The sequence below is a fragment of the Melanerpes formicivorus genome, unplaced genomic scaffold (assembly GCF_026170545.1).
Source record: "Melanerpes formicivorus ecotype bairdi unplaced genomic scaffold, bMelFor1.0.p_v2 SCAF_48, whole genome shotgun sequence".
Classification (NCBI taxonomy): Eukaryota; Metazoa; Chordata; class Aves; order Piciformes; family Picidae; genus Melanerpes; species Melanerpes formicivorus.
In genome coordinates this window covers 2,994,624-3,008,722 of record NW_027142400.1, presented here as the reverse complement: position 1 = coordinate 3,008,722, position 14,099 = coordinate 2,994,624, and the positions used below count along the sequence as shown (strand labels likewise).

The 14,099-nt window shown below is 45.6% G+C and overlaps 1 protein-coding gene across 3 annotated transcripts in view; it reads left to right on the top strand.

The window, feature by feature from the left end:
• Nucleotides 1-13,819, top strand: part of LOC137452072 (uncharacterized) — a 58,202-nt gene extending 44,383 nt beyond the window's left edge. For all 3 annotated transcript variants that reach the window (XM_068160177.1, XM_068160178.1, XM_068160179.1), the window contains 8 exons: nucleotides 216-316; nucleotides 1,350-1,442; nucleotides 2,771-2,903; nucleotides 5,240-5,350; nucleotides 6,811-6,966; nucleotides 9,883-10,004; nucleotides 11,476-11,652; nucleotides 13,734-13,819. In XM_068160177.1, coding sequence (XP_068016278.1) covers nucleotides 216-316; nucleotides 1,350-1,442; nucleotides 2,771-2,903; nucleotides 5,240-5,350; nucleotides 6,811-6,966; nucleotides 9,883-10,004; nucleotides 11,476-11,647 — 888 coding nt within the window. In that variant the 3' untranslated portion in view covers nucleotides 11,648-11,652; nucleotides 13,734-13,819. The remainder of the gene's footprint in view (nucleotides 1-215; nucleotides 317-1,349; nucleotides 1,443-2,770; nucleotides 2,904-5,239; nucleotides 5,351-6,810; nucleotides 6,967-9,882; nucleotides 10,005-11,475; nucleotides 11,653-13,733) is intronic.
• The last annotated feature ends 280 nt before the right edge of the window (nucleotides 13,820-14,099 follow it).

The following is a 14,099-nucleotide window of genomic DNA, read 5'->3' as shown; positions in this document are numbered from 1 at the left end:
ACAATGAAAGCAGTGGTAGCACAGGTGTAGGATCAGGCATTAAAATCAAGCTCTGAAAAAAATGCTTTTATTTCCACAAGGACTCTCAAAACAAAACCAGAAGTTGCTGCTTAGAAGGCAGAGGGATTTGCAGCAGGAGGGATGGGATGTATCCCTGTTACCACATACTGAACAAACAGCTTTGTTCTGCCCTCCTCTCATGCCTTGAAATCCAGATACTAACAGAGAAGAAGGAGGCTGCCTGGCATGTCTGCGAGAACCTGAGCGAAAAGGTGGAAGCTGCATGCCTGGAAGAGTGTCTGAGATTCCTGGAGAGGTAGGAAGGATGCTGTTTTCTTCCTTGGCAACGCCCTCAGTGCTCAGAAGAAAGAAATCTGATGAAGTGACTGGCAGTGCTGTGAACACCCAGATCTGCCAGTGATCTTCCTTAGTTTGATGGCTATTTCCCCTTGAGCTGTTACTGGAGAGACAGTACATTGCTGCTGCTTACGTGCTCAGCATTTGCTGTTGGACTAAAGCTGTTGGAACAAAGCACCTGGATATGCCTCTACAGGTTAAAACCTTGGGGGATATTTATTCTGGAGAGGCTCAGACTTTTAAAAAAAACAGAAAGAGGGGCAGCCATGTGGCCAGTGCCCAGGCTTGGCTCTTCCTACCCTGGCTGTGCTTCCCAGACAGTGCTTTCTGCCAGCTCCCTAGGAAGGTGAGGAGCTCTGCTCTGTCCTGCTTCTCAGATGACACACGTCTTCTCATGCCCTCTCACTACTTCTTCTGACTTAATTTGTATGCTTTTCATTCTTGTGCATTGCTTTCTGTTTCCTGAGGAGTGGAAAATGCCAATACTGCCAGTTGGAGATGGATATTTCAGAAGAAATTTGATTTAGGATCTTGGGCCCTTCACCTTTTGAGAGGAAGGAAAACCCTATAAAATGGAATTGTTCAGGAGCTGTTTCTGAAGACCAAAGCAGCAATGAAACAGTCAATAGGTTGGGAGTTATTCATACATGCTGAGGCATCATTCTGCAGCTTTATTGGTAAAGCCTCTGTTGTTTCTCAGAAACAAATGTTACAGCAGCAGCAGCAATGGTAAAATGAGTCTCCTGCCACTCAATCCCTAGCAGTGTCACCTCAGAAACTTGAGGGCTCTCCTGGTGCTGTTCCTGTGCTCTCCTTCCTTGCTAGCTGTGCAGGACAGAGGCCATCTTTGTCCTGCTGTAGATCACACCTTGGGGAATGAAACTGTGTGCTGAAAAGATAAATCATCACAGAATATTTGCTGCTAGGCTAACACAGTCAGATACATTATGGAGCACACCAGCTTCAAAATATGTTTTCCTGTTTTAATTTAGCTATGGAAATGAAGTAAGACGCTTTCTCCAGCTTGATGTCTGCCCAGGGATCTGCAGTAGCTTACGAATCCTGGAGAACTGCTGCATTCTCAGGTTAGAAACCATACCCTAGTGGCATGGGAAGCAAAATGAATTTTCTGCTGAGTGATCTTCTTCTAACTGTGCTAGGGAGTCAGCCATACCTCCAGCTGGAACTGATCATTCAACCCTGTGCGCACTAAAACCTTAAGCATGGAGGGACCCAGCTGTGACCAGCAAGACCCCCTCAGAGTGGCCCTGGCTGCCCCAGTGAGAGTGGGTCTCAGGTTGGGGCTGTGCCCAGGCCAGGGCCCTGACTACTGCATTGACAACACCGTAATGCTGCTTCACACCTGCTCCCAGGCTCTGTAGTTCCAGGGGCCTGTGGTCCACCATCTAGCTCATACTAGCGACCACAACACTGAGCAGGAAGCAGGCAGCAATGCTGTGTTGCATGTGGGGATGTTATCCTGGCCAAATCTGATGCATACTGGATGTGGTTCCTTTCCCTGACCTTATTCTCCTTTATGAGAAAGCTTCATAAATATTGCACTGAGATGCATGTGCTAACACACTTCAGGGTGAGCCCAAGCTGAAGTGCTTTGCTGAATGAAACCCAATTGAACATGCCAGACTTCCCCTGGGGTTGCTAGGAAGGAGGAAAGCAATAAAGCACAGAAGGCTGGGGGAGGCTGTTTGCATCTACAAGTTAATTTCAGAAGTGCTTGCAGCAATGGAGAAACAAGGTTGCTTCTCTTCTTCCTGTGTAAAATTATCTGAGGATCTCTGTAGTCAGCAAAAGGCCCAAATCCAGAATATGCACAGTGCTTGACATTGGAGCTGTGTGTTGAGCTGTTTTGTTTGATGCATTTGTGTGTTGCTGGTATTGAATCCTAGACTGAATTCTTCTGAGGCTCTTTTATGTAATTCTTTACAGTGATATGGAAGACAAATTTATACACTGAGCTTTTCCAGAAAGTAAAATGTCTTCTTTCAAGTTGGTGTTATTTTAACCAGGATTTGCTGACTTGAACACTGTTCTGATGGAAGATAATTAATCTGTAGGATGTCAGAGGCACACGGGATGCTCATGTAGCTTCCATTTGTCAAGGCCACTTCATGCCTACTTATTTTTGAAAATACTAGAATTTTTACTGATGTAATCTCACTAGTGATGGGTACAACTGGCATTTGTGTGCATTAAGCTTTCATGTCCTTGTGTAAGTATCTTAATGAAAGCCATCGAAAAGATAGATGCGGGTCACTGAGCTAGCCCTGTACCTGAGCACATGTCCATTCAGTTACCTAGGCAGTCATGTTGGTTACTGTGGGAGAGTTTTGGTGTGAGGCAATAGCCTGATTTGCTCTGATCAATACCTTTTTTTTTTTTTTTGGTGTAACAGGACTGTCTGGCACAAGCTAACATACATTTGCAGTGCCAGTACTAGTCAGGATGTTAAGGTAAATGGATTTCTAGACAGGATGGAAGATGAGATTATGGAGCATTTTCTGCAGAAAGTCACTTCTAAAGTCAAGGTATGGGAGACTAACATTAACACAATATTTTCAGACTGCAGGACAGGCACACAGTTCATTCTCATGTCCTGATTTGGAAACAGTGAAATCACAGTTTGGTCTTCAGGCCCAGTACCCTCCTCTGCCTTGTCTGAAGAGGTATATTTCACAGAATCACAGAATTAACCAGGTTGGGAAAGACCTTCAAGATCATCAAGTCCAATTTATCACCCAACATCATCTAATCTACTAAACAATGGCACTAAGTGCATCATCCAGTCTTACTTTAAACACTTCAAGTGATGGTGACTCCACCACCTCCCTGGGCAGCCCATTCCAATGGCCAATCACTCTTTCTGTGAAGAAATTCTTCCTAACATCCAGCCTAAACTGCAAATTGTTTTAAAGTCATAGAATTGTTGGGGTTGGAGGAGACCTCAAGGATCATCCACTTCCAACCCCCCTGCCATGGACAGGGACACCTCACACCTCAGGTTGCCCAGAGCCACATCCAGCCTTAAAAACTCCCAGGGATGAGGCTTCTACCACCTCCCTGGGCAGACCATTCCAGTGTCTCACCACCCTCATGGTGAAGAATTTATTCCTAACATCCCATCTGAATCTACCCATTTCTATTTTTTTTTTTCATTCCCCCTAGTCCTATCATTACATGACATCCTAAAAGTCCCTCACCCACCCCATTTCCCCCCTTTTTCCCCTCAAATCCCAGAACACCTGTGCTATGTTGGAGTCTCCTCCCACCCCAGGTGTGGTCATTTGGACCTCCCCACCCACTCCTCTTTTTAACACCTCCCCCCTTTCCTTCCCCCTCCCCTCTCACTTCCTCCCCCCACCCTCCTCTCCCCACCCCTCCTCCCCCCACCCCTCCTCCCCCAGAAAGGCAGAAGCCCCAAGCTGAGCCCATCTGGGCTGAGGGACTCTCTTGTCATCACCGGTGAGTCCCTGTGGTGCACAGTGGGTAATGGTGAAAAAGTCAGGGAGCCTGGTGGCCCCCTGGTTAGGTAGGAAGAAGGTTGATAGCCCCTCCAGTATCATCCATGCTGGCTGGGCCTCCTCACTGGGGCTGAGCTCCTCTGTGTGATATCTTGGCTGGTGAGGGTCTTGTCCCTGGCTCTGTGATGAGTGCAAAAATGGTGTTGGTGGAGCAGGAGCTGTTTAGTCATATGATATCATGCTAATTACACTATTTTTACCTGGAGGCCCCTTGAGTCGTCTGCTCTCATCATTCAATAAATCTCTGCTTTTGTGCCTCATTTACAGCTTCATCATTGACAGCTTCATCTTTTCCAGTTTTTGGGATGCCAGTTCCACTGTTTGTTGTATCTGCTGATGTGTTACAAATGTGCACCCCATGGTGCACCTGGGCACCTGGACACCTAGGGTTGTAATTCACCTCAACCTTAGCAGCTGGGCATCTTCCTGGGGCAGTGATAACTCACTGAGCCCAAGGCTGTGGTGGGTTGTCAGAATGTAGTGAAGGCTGACAAGAAATTTATCCCTCCCTTGAGATAAGTTCCCCACCCTTCACACTTTCTAATATTAGACTATTAGCCCAGACATCCACATTCGTATCCAGGGCTACATGTCCAGATAACACTCAATCACAGACTCCTAATAGTGTGTGGTGTTACACGTTCCTTTGGGAAGCTCCCCTAAGCATTTTTGGGCTCATTGCACAGGCTCCCTTGAACATACTGGAGGTGACAAAAGGAAAATAACAAAAGAAACCTTGGCCACGCTGCACAGTTTTGGTCTCCAGAGCTCATTGACAGTCTGCCCCATGGCCCCACACATTCAGATGGAAGGTGGGGGTGGTTCTGACAGGGAGTGTGGACAACCCTGGGGAGGAACAGAAGATCTAGGACTCAGGTTTTTGGTCCTTCTCTGGATTTGTCAACACAGCTTTTGAATTGTGAAAGACATATTTTACCCCCTGCCTGTCTGCTAAATGATCCTTCTATTTCCCCACTGAATAAGAGGCAATGGCCATGCTGTGAGCAGGATGTCAGAGCAGAAGGGCACAGAACAACTGGCTCTTCCTGTACTCCCTCCTGTAGGGGCACACTTTACAGAGTCCCCAGATTATAGCTATTGCCACCCATTTTTCATAGGTTTTTGGTCTTCTAGGTTTGGGCTTAAGAACTTTATATATATCCTTCCTGAGTTTGAATTGTTTCTTTCATGTTTTGGTTTTCTTTGAAATGAAAGCACAGGATGCTGCATCTTGTTGAGTTTGTTTCCAAGAGCAGAAAGAGCAAAAGCACAGTAATCCACATCTGTTGTCTGTGCGCCGTCCGCACAAGCACCCTTTGACTCTGTCTGTCCCTTTTCCTCAGGTAACGCTGAAGGAGCACTTCAAACAGTGTGACAGTGGTTTTCACCACATCCTTGAATCCTTAAGGCAAAGCTTTTTGGCATTTGGCAAGAAAAAAACAGACACATATGAGGTAAGAAGTAAGTAAGAACACGGCGTTACTCTGAAAATCATTGAGACTAGTACTTGAACCTCTGGACAGCACAGTGTTTGAACATTCATCTGATCCAGTTTTGTCTGTGGTTAAAAGGGCTTTTAAAGATCTAGTGGTCTCAGTCCAGTTTATTTATCTAAAAGGGGTGGTTATCTTCTTCACTGTGACAGCTAGGACCTTTCTGTGGTCTTGTCAGAGAAGCCAATAAATGAAGAAATGTGGAAGTTGAATGAACCACCCAAATACAGAGGAGGAGCATCGGGCAGTGTCTGGTCCTATCACTGCTCCAATGCCTTTGTATTGGAAATCTTTTAGCTTCTAATGTGCTTCAACCTTAGTTGTGAGGAATATTTGTCCCTTTGATGGAGAGTGGACACACAGAGAGGTGAAAGTTCCAGATCCCCAAAGGACATAATTTCTTGGGCAGAGTTAAATATACCAGGGTTGGTAAAGAACAACCTCACAGAGCACCTAAGTTTTATCACCTTTACAGCAGCCAAAACAATTTGTCTAGGGTCTTACAACACCCTTGAGTTTGTCTCTTTGGCAATGAGATTGGTACCTGGGGTACCCTCTTTTGTACCTGTGACTCACATGTTCCCCTGAGCACTGTACTCCCTTTCTTTTACCCTCCCAGCTCTGCAGGCTCTTTGCCAGTGCTGATTTTTAATTAACATTTTGAAATATGGGCAAAGGTAATGGAACAGAACAAAATAGGAACTGTTCTGCTGTTCAGAGCCCGTCACTGGACATTATGTCACATTAGTGCTGGGCAAGCAGCAGCTTGGTGCTGGAGAGCTGTGCCAGAGCTGTCTGTCTCTTGCTTTGTCTGTTTTGGACAAGGGTGGGGATTTCCTGTACCTTTGGACTGCAGCCGAAAACTGCTCTGATTTCAATTGCTAACAAAAATGTGTTTTCTGCGCAACATCCCGTCTTGTCTTAGAAACCCTCACTTTCCCTCAACCTTTCAGGCACTGCGTGGTGTCAGCCCTGGAGTTTCTCAGCAGGTAGTGAGTGGCTCAGGGATGCTCAGGCAACTTCTCTGTGCCCAGGGGTATGGCCCTGGGATCTGTCTAGTGGGAACGCTCCAGGGAGGCTGGATCTGGCTTTGTAGTCCAAGCTGTCCTCAAGTGATGTGCTCTTTAGAGTGGGCCTAGGCCAAGTGTCACTGCTGCTCTTGAGTATGAGTGATCTCAGCTAACTGGTCTCATTGCTTTTAGTTGAATGTCTCTGTAACATATTTGTTTTCGGTCATCTACATACAGTTTGGAGGCACTCTGTATGTTAGACCAGGTATTTAAAATGAATAATTAAAGAGATGGGACAGCCATCTCCATGGACCCTGTATCTGCTGTCTACACTGGTCAGAGTCCTGTAGGTATGGTCTGATCCTTGCACAGTACGGGTAAGTTAATCTGGGTGTCTTTGCTCTGGAACAGGCCCTTGTCAAGGCTGTCAATGCCACCATTATTACAGAATACGTTCAGTTCCTCCTGACCACTTCCAGGAAACCATCTTCTGTGCAGAGGAGGAGGATTGTCAGCAAGTTAGAAGAAGATCATAGGATGCTGCAAACCATCTTTGAAGAGTGTTTAGTAAGTCTTTGATATGGTTTTGCTCTCCATCATCAAGAACTGTCCCAGCAGAGCAAAAGGCTCTCAAAGCAACAGATGCTACAGTCATATCCAGCTTCACAGACATGACAATCAGATGTGCTGATGACCCTTCAGATCTGCCAGAAGCTGTTAGTTTATAGGATTGAAATGTGTGACTGGAGGAGGCAAATTTTGCAGTCCTGCTACCAAGATAAGAACGAGGCACACTCCTCTGCACTGGCAAGACAGCTCCAAAGCTGTCAACTCCCTTAGGTTAACCTTTCGTACGTGGCATGGGTGCAGATGAGGAACAGCTGTGCTCCCTACAGTGCTTCCCCTTGAACCTCTGGAGTGATGAATCAAATCAATTGCTCCACATCTCCACCTTATCCTTGAATTTCCCTGTATGGCTGCTCCTGCCCTGACCATGGGGTGTGAGCTGTTACTCCTCCATCTGGCCTCCTCCCTCCCTGCAGGCCCTTCCCAGCTGCTCAGAGCTGGGATGATGGCTGCATGAGCCATTTCCCCATGCTGCAGTGTTTCCTCATGGGCGGAAACAGGCTGATGCTATTGTGGTTGGTGATGGCTGCAGGGAGGAATGAATTTTCCTCTGGGGGTAAACACCTTGCACCATTATGAGGTAAAGATGCACTGTAGAAAGGAAAGGTTGGGTGTAAAAGCAGAGCCACACCTTTGAAGGAAACTTGTGGAAAAATCCTAGGTCTGATTTGCAGAAGCAACTTCAGAAGCTTAAAAAGCCTCATTTCTTAATTCATAATCTGGTGTAATTGGCAGTGCCACACACGGCATCTGTGGATGCCATCAGGCTGTCACATGAGTCCCTTGATTATCCCAGGGCAAGAACTGCATTGCCAGCAGCATTCCCTCTGGTGGCAGCTCCAGCTGGAGAACTGCTGCCATGCAATGTCCCCTGGCACAGCTATTTTGCAAATGCAGGCTGAGAGTGCCCAGGCATAGCTGGGCTGAGCATCATATTAACGGTTGCAAAGTCAGTCTGGTAACAGGACTTAGATGTGACAGAACAGATTAAAAAAATCTCTTTCTCCTAGACAAATCCCCCTGCAAGTCATTTGTCAGCAATTCTTACTTCGCACAAAGACTAAAATGAAATCAAAATAATCTGTAGGCTCCTGAAAATATGTCAGACCCATTACCATTAATGCATTGGTTTCGTGGTGGAAAGCTGGAAGTTGTCAGTGCTTTTATCTGGAGACCCACTTCTCCTGGAGTGATCAATCACAGATGAGTCAATGCTTTCAGCAGTTGAGCCACTGAAAATAGCAGGAGGATGCTCTAATCATAACTCTGAAGTTTACCAACAATACTGTGCTCAGCATCAGCTTTGGATATAAAGTGCAAGGAAAGCTGGTTTTATAGTGTAAAGGAGATACAGGAAATCTAATTATCTACTAAACCCTTGCATTCAGCTTGGGTAAGAAAATCTGTGCCTAGTTAGCACTGTTTCCCTTGTGTTCCCAGTCTGTTTGCTTTTTTATTTGATGTGGGAGCACTGAAAACCTCAGGGAGGAAATGCATAAGTGATTTGCAGGGGACAGCCTGATCAAATGAGGTACATGGTTATGCATGCAAAATATGTACTCCGCTGCGGACTGAATTTATCATGCAGGCTGCACCTGCTCCCTGCCCTGCTCTGCCCTATCCTCAGGCTCTTCCTTCCCCTCTGTCCTCAAAACACATTAGGAAATACCTTGCTTCTCTCCTAAGAGCAGTAGCTGTCAAAGGGACTTGAGCACTGCTGAGAAGACACCTCTCTTTTGCCCTTTTCGATTGCAGGCTGTTTACCTCTGACCTTGCCTGCCTGTGTGGTGTTGAACTAAATCTGACACCTTCAAATTAATTAGCAATTTGTAATAGTGAGCTTGGCGAGTATGAAGCTGTACAGTATCAGTGCCTTAGGAGCTGAGTAGAGCTTGTGTTCCGTGCAGAGCTAGGCATGCTGTGTGTCTGCAGTGCAGAGAGAGAAGGCTGTCTTCAAATATTACTACTATTTTTTAATTTATTTTCAGTGCAGAGGTAAGCTGCACCAAGAATGAGGCCTGCTGTTTCTAATGCCCTGTGGAGATCAGGGCAAACTGGGCTTCTCCTTCCCCAGTTTGGCAGCCTGTTCTCCAGGTTTGCTTTGTCACAGAGTCTCTGTTGACACGCTGGCATCAATAATTCAGGGAAGCGGTGTAATCGCATTACCACACTGATTAAAACGTGTGAGCAAGACCTGAAGCTCTCTCTTGGCAGTTCATCTGCATTGTTCTTCTTATGGTTTTGCTAAAAATGCTCCATGCTTCTAGATGAGGCTTTCTTTTTCTGTGGGCTCCAGTTTAGAGGGAGCTGACTGTATGTAGCATCTACCAGCCATATCATAGCCTTTACAGTGTCCAGCCCTGCCTTCCATTTTCTATTTTTCTGTTAGAGGTTCTGTGTCTCCTTGCCCTCTCCCAAAAGTTACTTTTCTGCCCCTGGGCTTGTTCCAGGGCAGCAGAAATGCCCTCATGCCTGGCCAAAAGATCTTATTTTCACTTAAGTTCTGTGCTGTGCTTACCTCTGGAGACAAAATCACTTCCCAAAGGGTGAAAGGGCCTTGAGAGAACAGGTGATGTAGGGAAAAATGAGGTACATTTACCTGCTTTGCCAAAGGAAATGTGAAAGGGGATTCTGTGCTGCTGAAGGCAGTCACTTGGGTGCCCTGGAAGCAGTCTGTAGCTATACTCTAGTTTCTTTTCTCCTACCCTGGACAGAAAACAGGCTTCTGTATGGCCTCAGACAGTCATGCAAAGATCCTAATCCACACAGTGAGATGCCCAGTCTGATATGAGTCCAGCCCTGAATGTTGTACACTCTTTCTCCTGTCCTGAGCACATCTTTGCTTCTTGTCTCCAGGGTCCTGCAGCTGGTCCCTACAAGGGCCCTATAAAAGCAATTTTAGAACTTATTCAAACTTCTGATGCTGAGGGTATGAAAATAGCCCTTCTGCCCATTCTCAAAGAATTTCCTGGTCTAAGGTAAGGACTTTTATTGGTTTGACTTCTGTGGATTCTTGCATGATTACTTGCCACCAGAAGACGTACAGCAATATTAGTCTTGTGGTACTTTATGCAATGTGCTGAGCGAGGCATAATGTTTCCCTTTGAAGGCACTTGGTGCTGCCTGATTAACAGCGTGCTGATTAACAGGTTTTATGACTTTGCCAGACATTAACTGGTGAAGGGTGTATGAACCAGCTGTTGACAAAGCAGGAATGCTGTGGAAAAATGCTACTTGAACGGACAATTTACAGACACATGAGTGCCAAATGTAGGATTCAAGAACATCCTTAACTCAGGTGTTTCATAACTTCCAAGCACTTGACTTTTGGCTTTAACACTTCACTAATCCATTTCCAGGTATAACTATTTCCCCAAAGTTCTAGGTGTATACTTCAATTTCTCACAGGAAGCTCTTAACAGAAATGAAACCAACTTCTATTAGGAAGGCGAGGTCTCGGCTAACTGCATTTGTTCCAGAGCCTGTGGTTTATTAAATCTATCTTTTGTTCTGGTGTCTTTTACTAGTGACTGTATTTTTCCAAGTTAATATGATTAACAGTGTGGACCTCTCTGTCACAGGATGCTGTGAAGGCCAAAAGGGTGAATAGCTTCAAACAGGGAGCAGAGAGATTGTGGTAGATATACCACATAATATAATGTCAGTTGCAAAGAGAGATAATGTTATGTTTGCTTTGTTTTCTATATTCTTTTCTTAAGCATTTTTTACTTCTGAAGAAGCTATTGAGCTAAAAAGCTGCTTATCTGATAGAGCACGGCAATTCTTTGTCTCTTAATATATATACACACACACACACACACACATATATAAATAGTAATAGATATATATCTCTAAAAATATATAGTTATATATATAGTATAGGAAGTGCTCAGAAGAATGTTGTTTTGATCCAAATTTCAGAGGTTATCCTGGTGTGAGTCGATGGACTGTTCTTGATTTTTGGCAGATCCCCAAATGCTTAAAAATGGCTTGGATATATTTGCCCTGTTTGTTAATCAACATATATGGTGTGGCCTCACTCAGTGAAGTATTGCCATGTAGAACAAAAACATCTATAGCCCTCTAGAAGAACAAGAGACAGCTCCATTTGAGGGGAGAAATGGTATACAAAATACTTCCAAATGGTCAAATGCGGAGTTACCCAAAACCTATTATGATAGAAACAGATCTTTTTCTAGGAGAAACTTGAGGTGGTTTCCACCATTTCATGGGGATGCTGTGTGTACTAGGCTTAGGACCCATGAGCTCAGCCATATCTCACACAGCTCTTGTGATATGGCCTCCTCCTTCTTAGATGGCCAGAGAGGTGCAAAAAGCAACTCAGCAGCTTCCAATCTTTAGTTTGGTCCAGGAAAACTGAGTGATAGGAAGCAAGATTCTTTTTTCCTTGACTTGTTCACTGATCTGTGCTCTTATCCTTTTGGAAAGGAAGGAACAACTGAGTGCAGTGCTGGACATGAAAGACTCGCTCAGACGAGAAGACAGAGCTGCTCTCTTGAAGGCATTTCATGACTGCAGGGAATCAGAAACAAACTTGCTTTTTGCAGATATAGAAGTAAAACCTAGAAAATACGGACTCTGTTGCTGCCTCTGCTGTTAGCAAAGGTAGGGGTGTGAGGTTGTGTGAGCATACTTGTGTGTAGCATGTGCCTTCACAGACACAGGCATTCCCACTTACAGGGAGGTGGAACAACTATGGCTGTAGCATCACAGAATTGTCAGGGTTGGAAGGAACCTCAAGGATCATCTAGTTCCAACCCCACTGCCGTGGGCAGGGACAATTTCCACCAGATCAGGCTGCCCTGAGCCACATCCAGCCTGGCCTTAAAAACGTCAGGGATGGGTCACCTCCGTGACCATTCTGGCCCCGCTTCCCTCTCTTCACCTGCAAATTTCCCCATCATGAAGCATTGTGTTGTAGATAGTGCAGGGTTCCAAATGCTTAGATGGGCCTTTCAGTTACAGCAGGGACAAAGGAGAAGACAAAGCTCTTCATAGTCGTCTTATGTTCCCGTCTGTGTCCCTACAGCTGGGTCTGCAGTATCCGCTCCCTCCCAGCTCTTACCACGTGTGCGTGGGCAGGTTCTCCCAGGCAAGTGCTGCTGCTTCCTGTCAGGATTTTCTGAAGATTTTCTCCTCGATGGTCTTCCCGCTTCCCTGATGCCGAGAGGAGGGATATGTAAGCCCCTCTACTGCCCCCTCGATGAGAGCTGCTTTAATTAAAGCGGGCTTGGTCCCGTTGAAGTGACTGTGCCCTGCTGTGAACACCAGAGAGAAGCGTGCCCCCTCCATGCTGGCAGCAGCAGCTGGTGGCAGAAGGGAGGAGGGATAAAAATCATAGGATGACTGTCACTCTAAGGTCTTAAATCCCCTGGCCTGAATTGCCAGGGCTCATTCGGAGCACCTGCAATCTCCTTTCAGTTTCTCAAGGGATTCCTTTGCATTCACAGATTGGGGAATTTTTTTTTTTTTAGGGGGGAGTAAGCTGCAACAGATCTTGAAACTAAGCAGATCCTCATGGTTTAAAAATAATTCTTAGTGGAGAACATGCAGCTGTTCACTTTAAATAATCTGCAACTTCTTTTTAGTTCAAATTTGTCCAAGTTAGAGCCAGAGAATTTTCTTTAATTTATTTTAAATCTTTGCCAGGCCAGAGCCTGTGGCTATCAGAAATAGTTCCCTTGGCAAATATTTACAGGATGTCACCAGTCACCTTCTGTTGGATAAGCCGACTCAACTGACTATCTCAGGTTGAGAAGCATGGTCCCTTCCCACCTCCTGCTCCTCCTCTGTTCTCTGGTGTCACCACTTATTTATAGTTCCCCATGTTAGCAGATCAGGGATGAGCTACTCAGGGCTCTGATTTGGGGCCTCCAGGCACAAGCAGACAACAGACTACCCTGGTAGCAGAGGCAGAAAGCAATTAGAGAAGCAGTAAGTTTTCCTTTCCTAATGAAAACTGATTCTGATATAATGAACTGGCTATCAGCCACCCACTTTTATGCCCTTCTTTAAAGAAATTATCCATGGCATCACCTTGACTTTACAAAAGATATTCAGGAACATGTTTTTAAAGCACTGTCAGTCAGTCAATCTCCTATTTGCTGAAGTTCCCTGGGTAAATAGCCTCCCTAATCCCAGAAGACCTGGCTGAGTTTGCAGTGAGGTAGAAGCACCTGTGTAGCACAAGCTCAAGAGGGGTAGTACTAGTGAAATCAGCTATGGAGTGAGCTCAAAGGAAGGTGACCTTCCTTCTGCCATCCCGCCCCTGTGAGTTTGCTGCTACACTCTGGGGTGTGACCTGCAGGTACATTGGGAATCATCTGCTTTCTTCCAGCCAGAAACATAACAGTTGTGCATATTTGTGTCTTCCATATGAGGAGGTGAGAGGCCTTTGGAAAAGCATTGTCTTGTTTGTTTCATGTTAGTATGAAATGACTTTCCAGAAGAGGAGTGAGTAGGTTTGGCCAGAGTAAGGAGGGAGCAGCAGGGATGTTGCCCACTGCCACGGGCCCATGAATTGCGTTAGCCAGAGTAGCCCAGGAACTAGAGCTTTCAGCAAGTAAATGCTGATACAATTTCATGCAAGAGTCTGTGCATAGCAGGGATGTTTTTGTTGTTCGACTCTTGCTGGTCTTCTGAGAAGTGCTATTTAATTACCCAATTTTTTTCTTGGTTCCTCTCAGGCCTGCAGTGAGAATCATGAGATCTTGCTCCCACATGGCAGAGCGTGCAATCATGGCTCCTTGGAAGCTTCAGGAACCCATGCAACCAGATTCATGAAGAAGCCTGACAGCTATGGAAGACACAATTCTTATACTTATGAAGAAAATCATGTGTCCCAAATCCCAATCCTCTGTGCAAAGTCCAGGCAGGAGAGGAATGAGATATGGCAGAAAGGCATTCAGACTTTCCTAGAGATTGTTACTTACCTGAGTCCTGGTGGTTATTCCTAGGATGTGGCATGGTGGTGTGTGGAGAAGGAGGCAGGTTGCCCCTCACCAAATTTGTGTCTGTTACCATCCTTTCATGCAGTCTCACATGAAACCAAG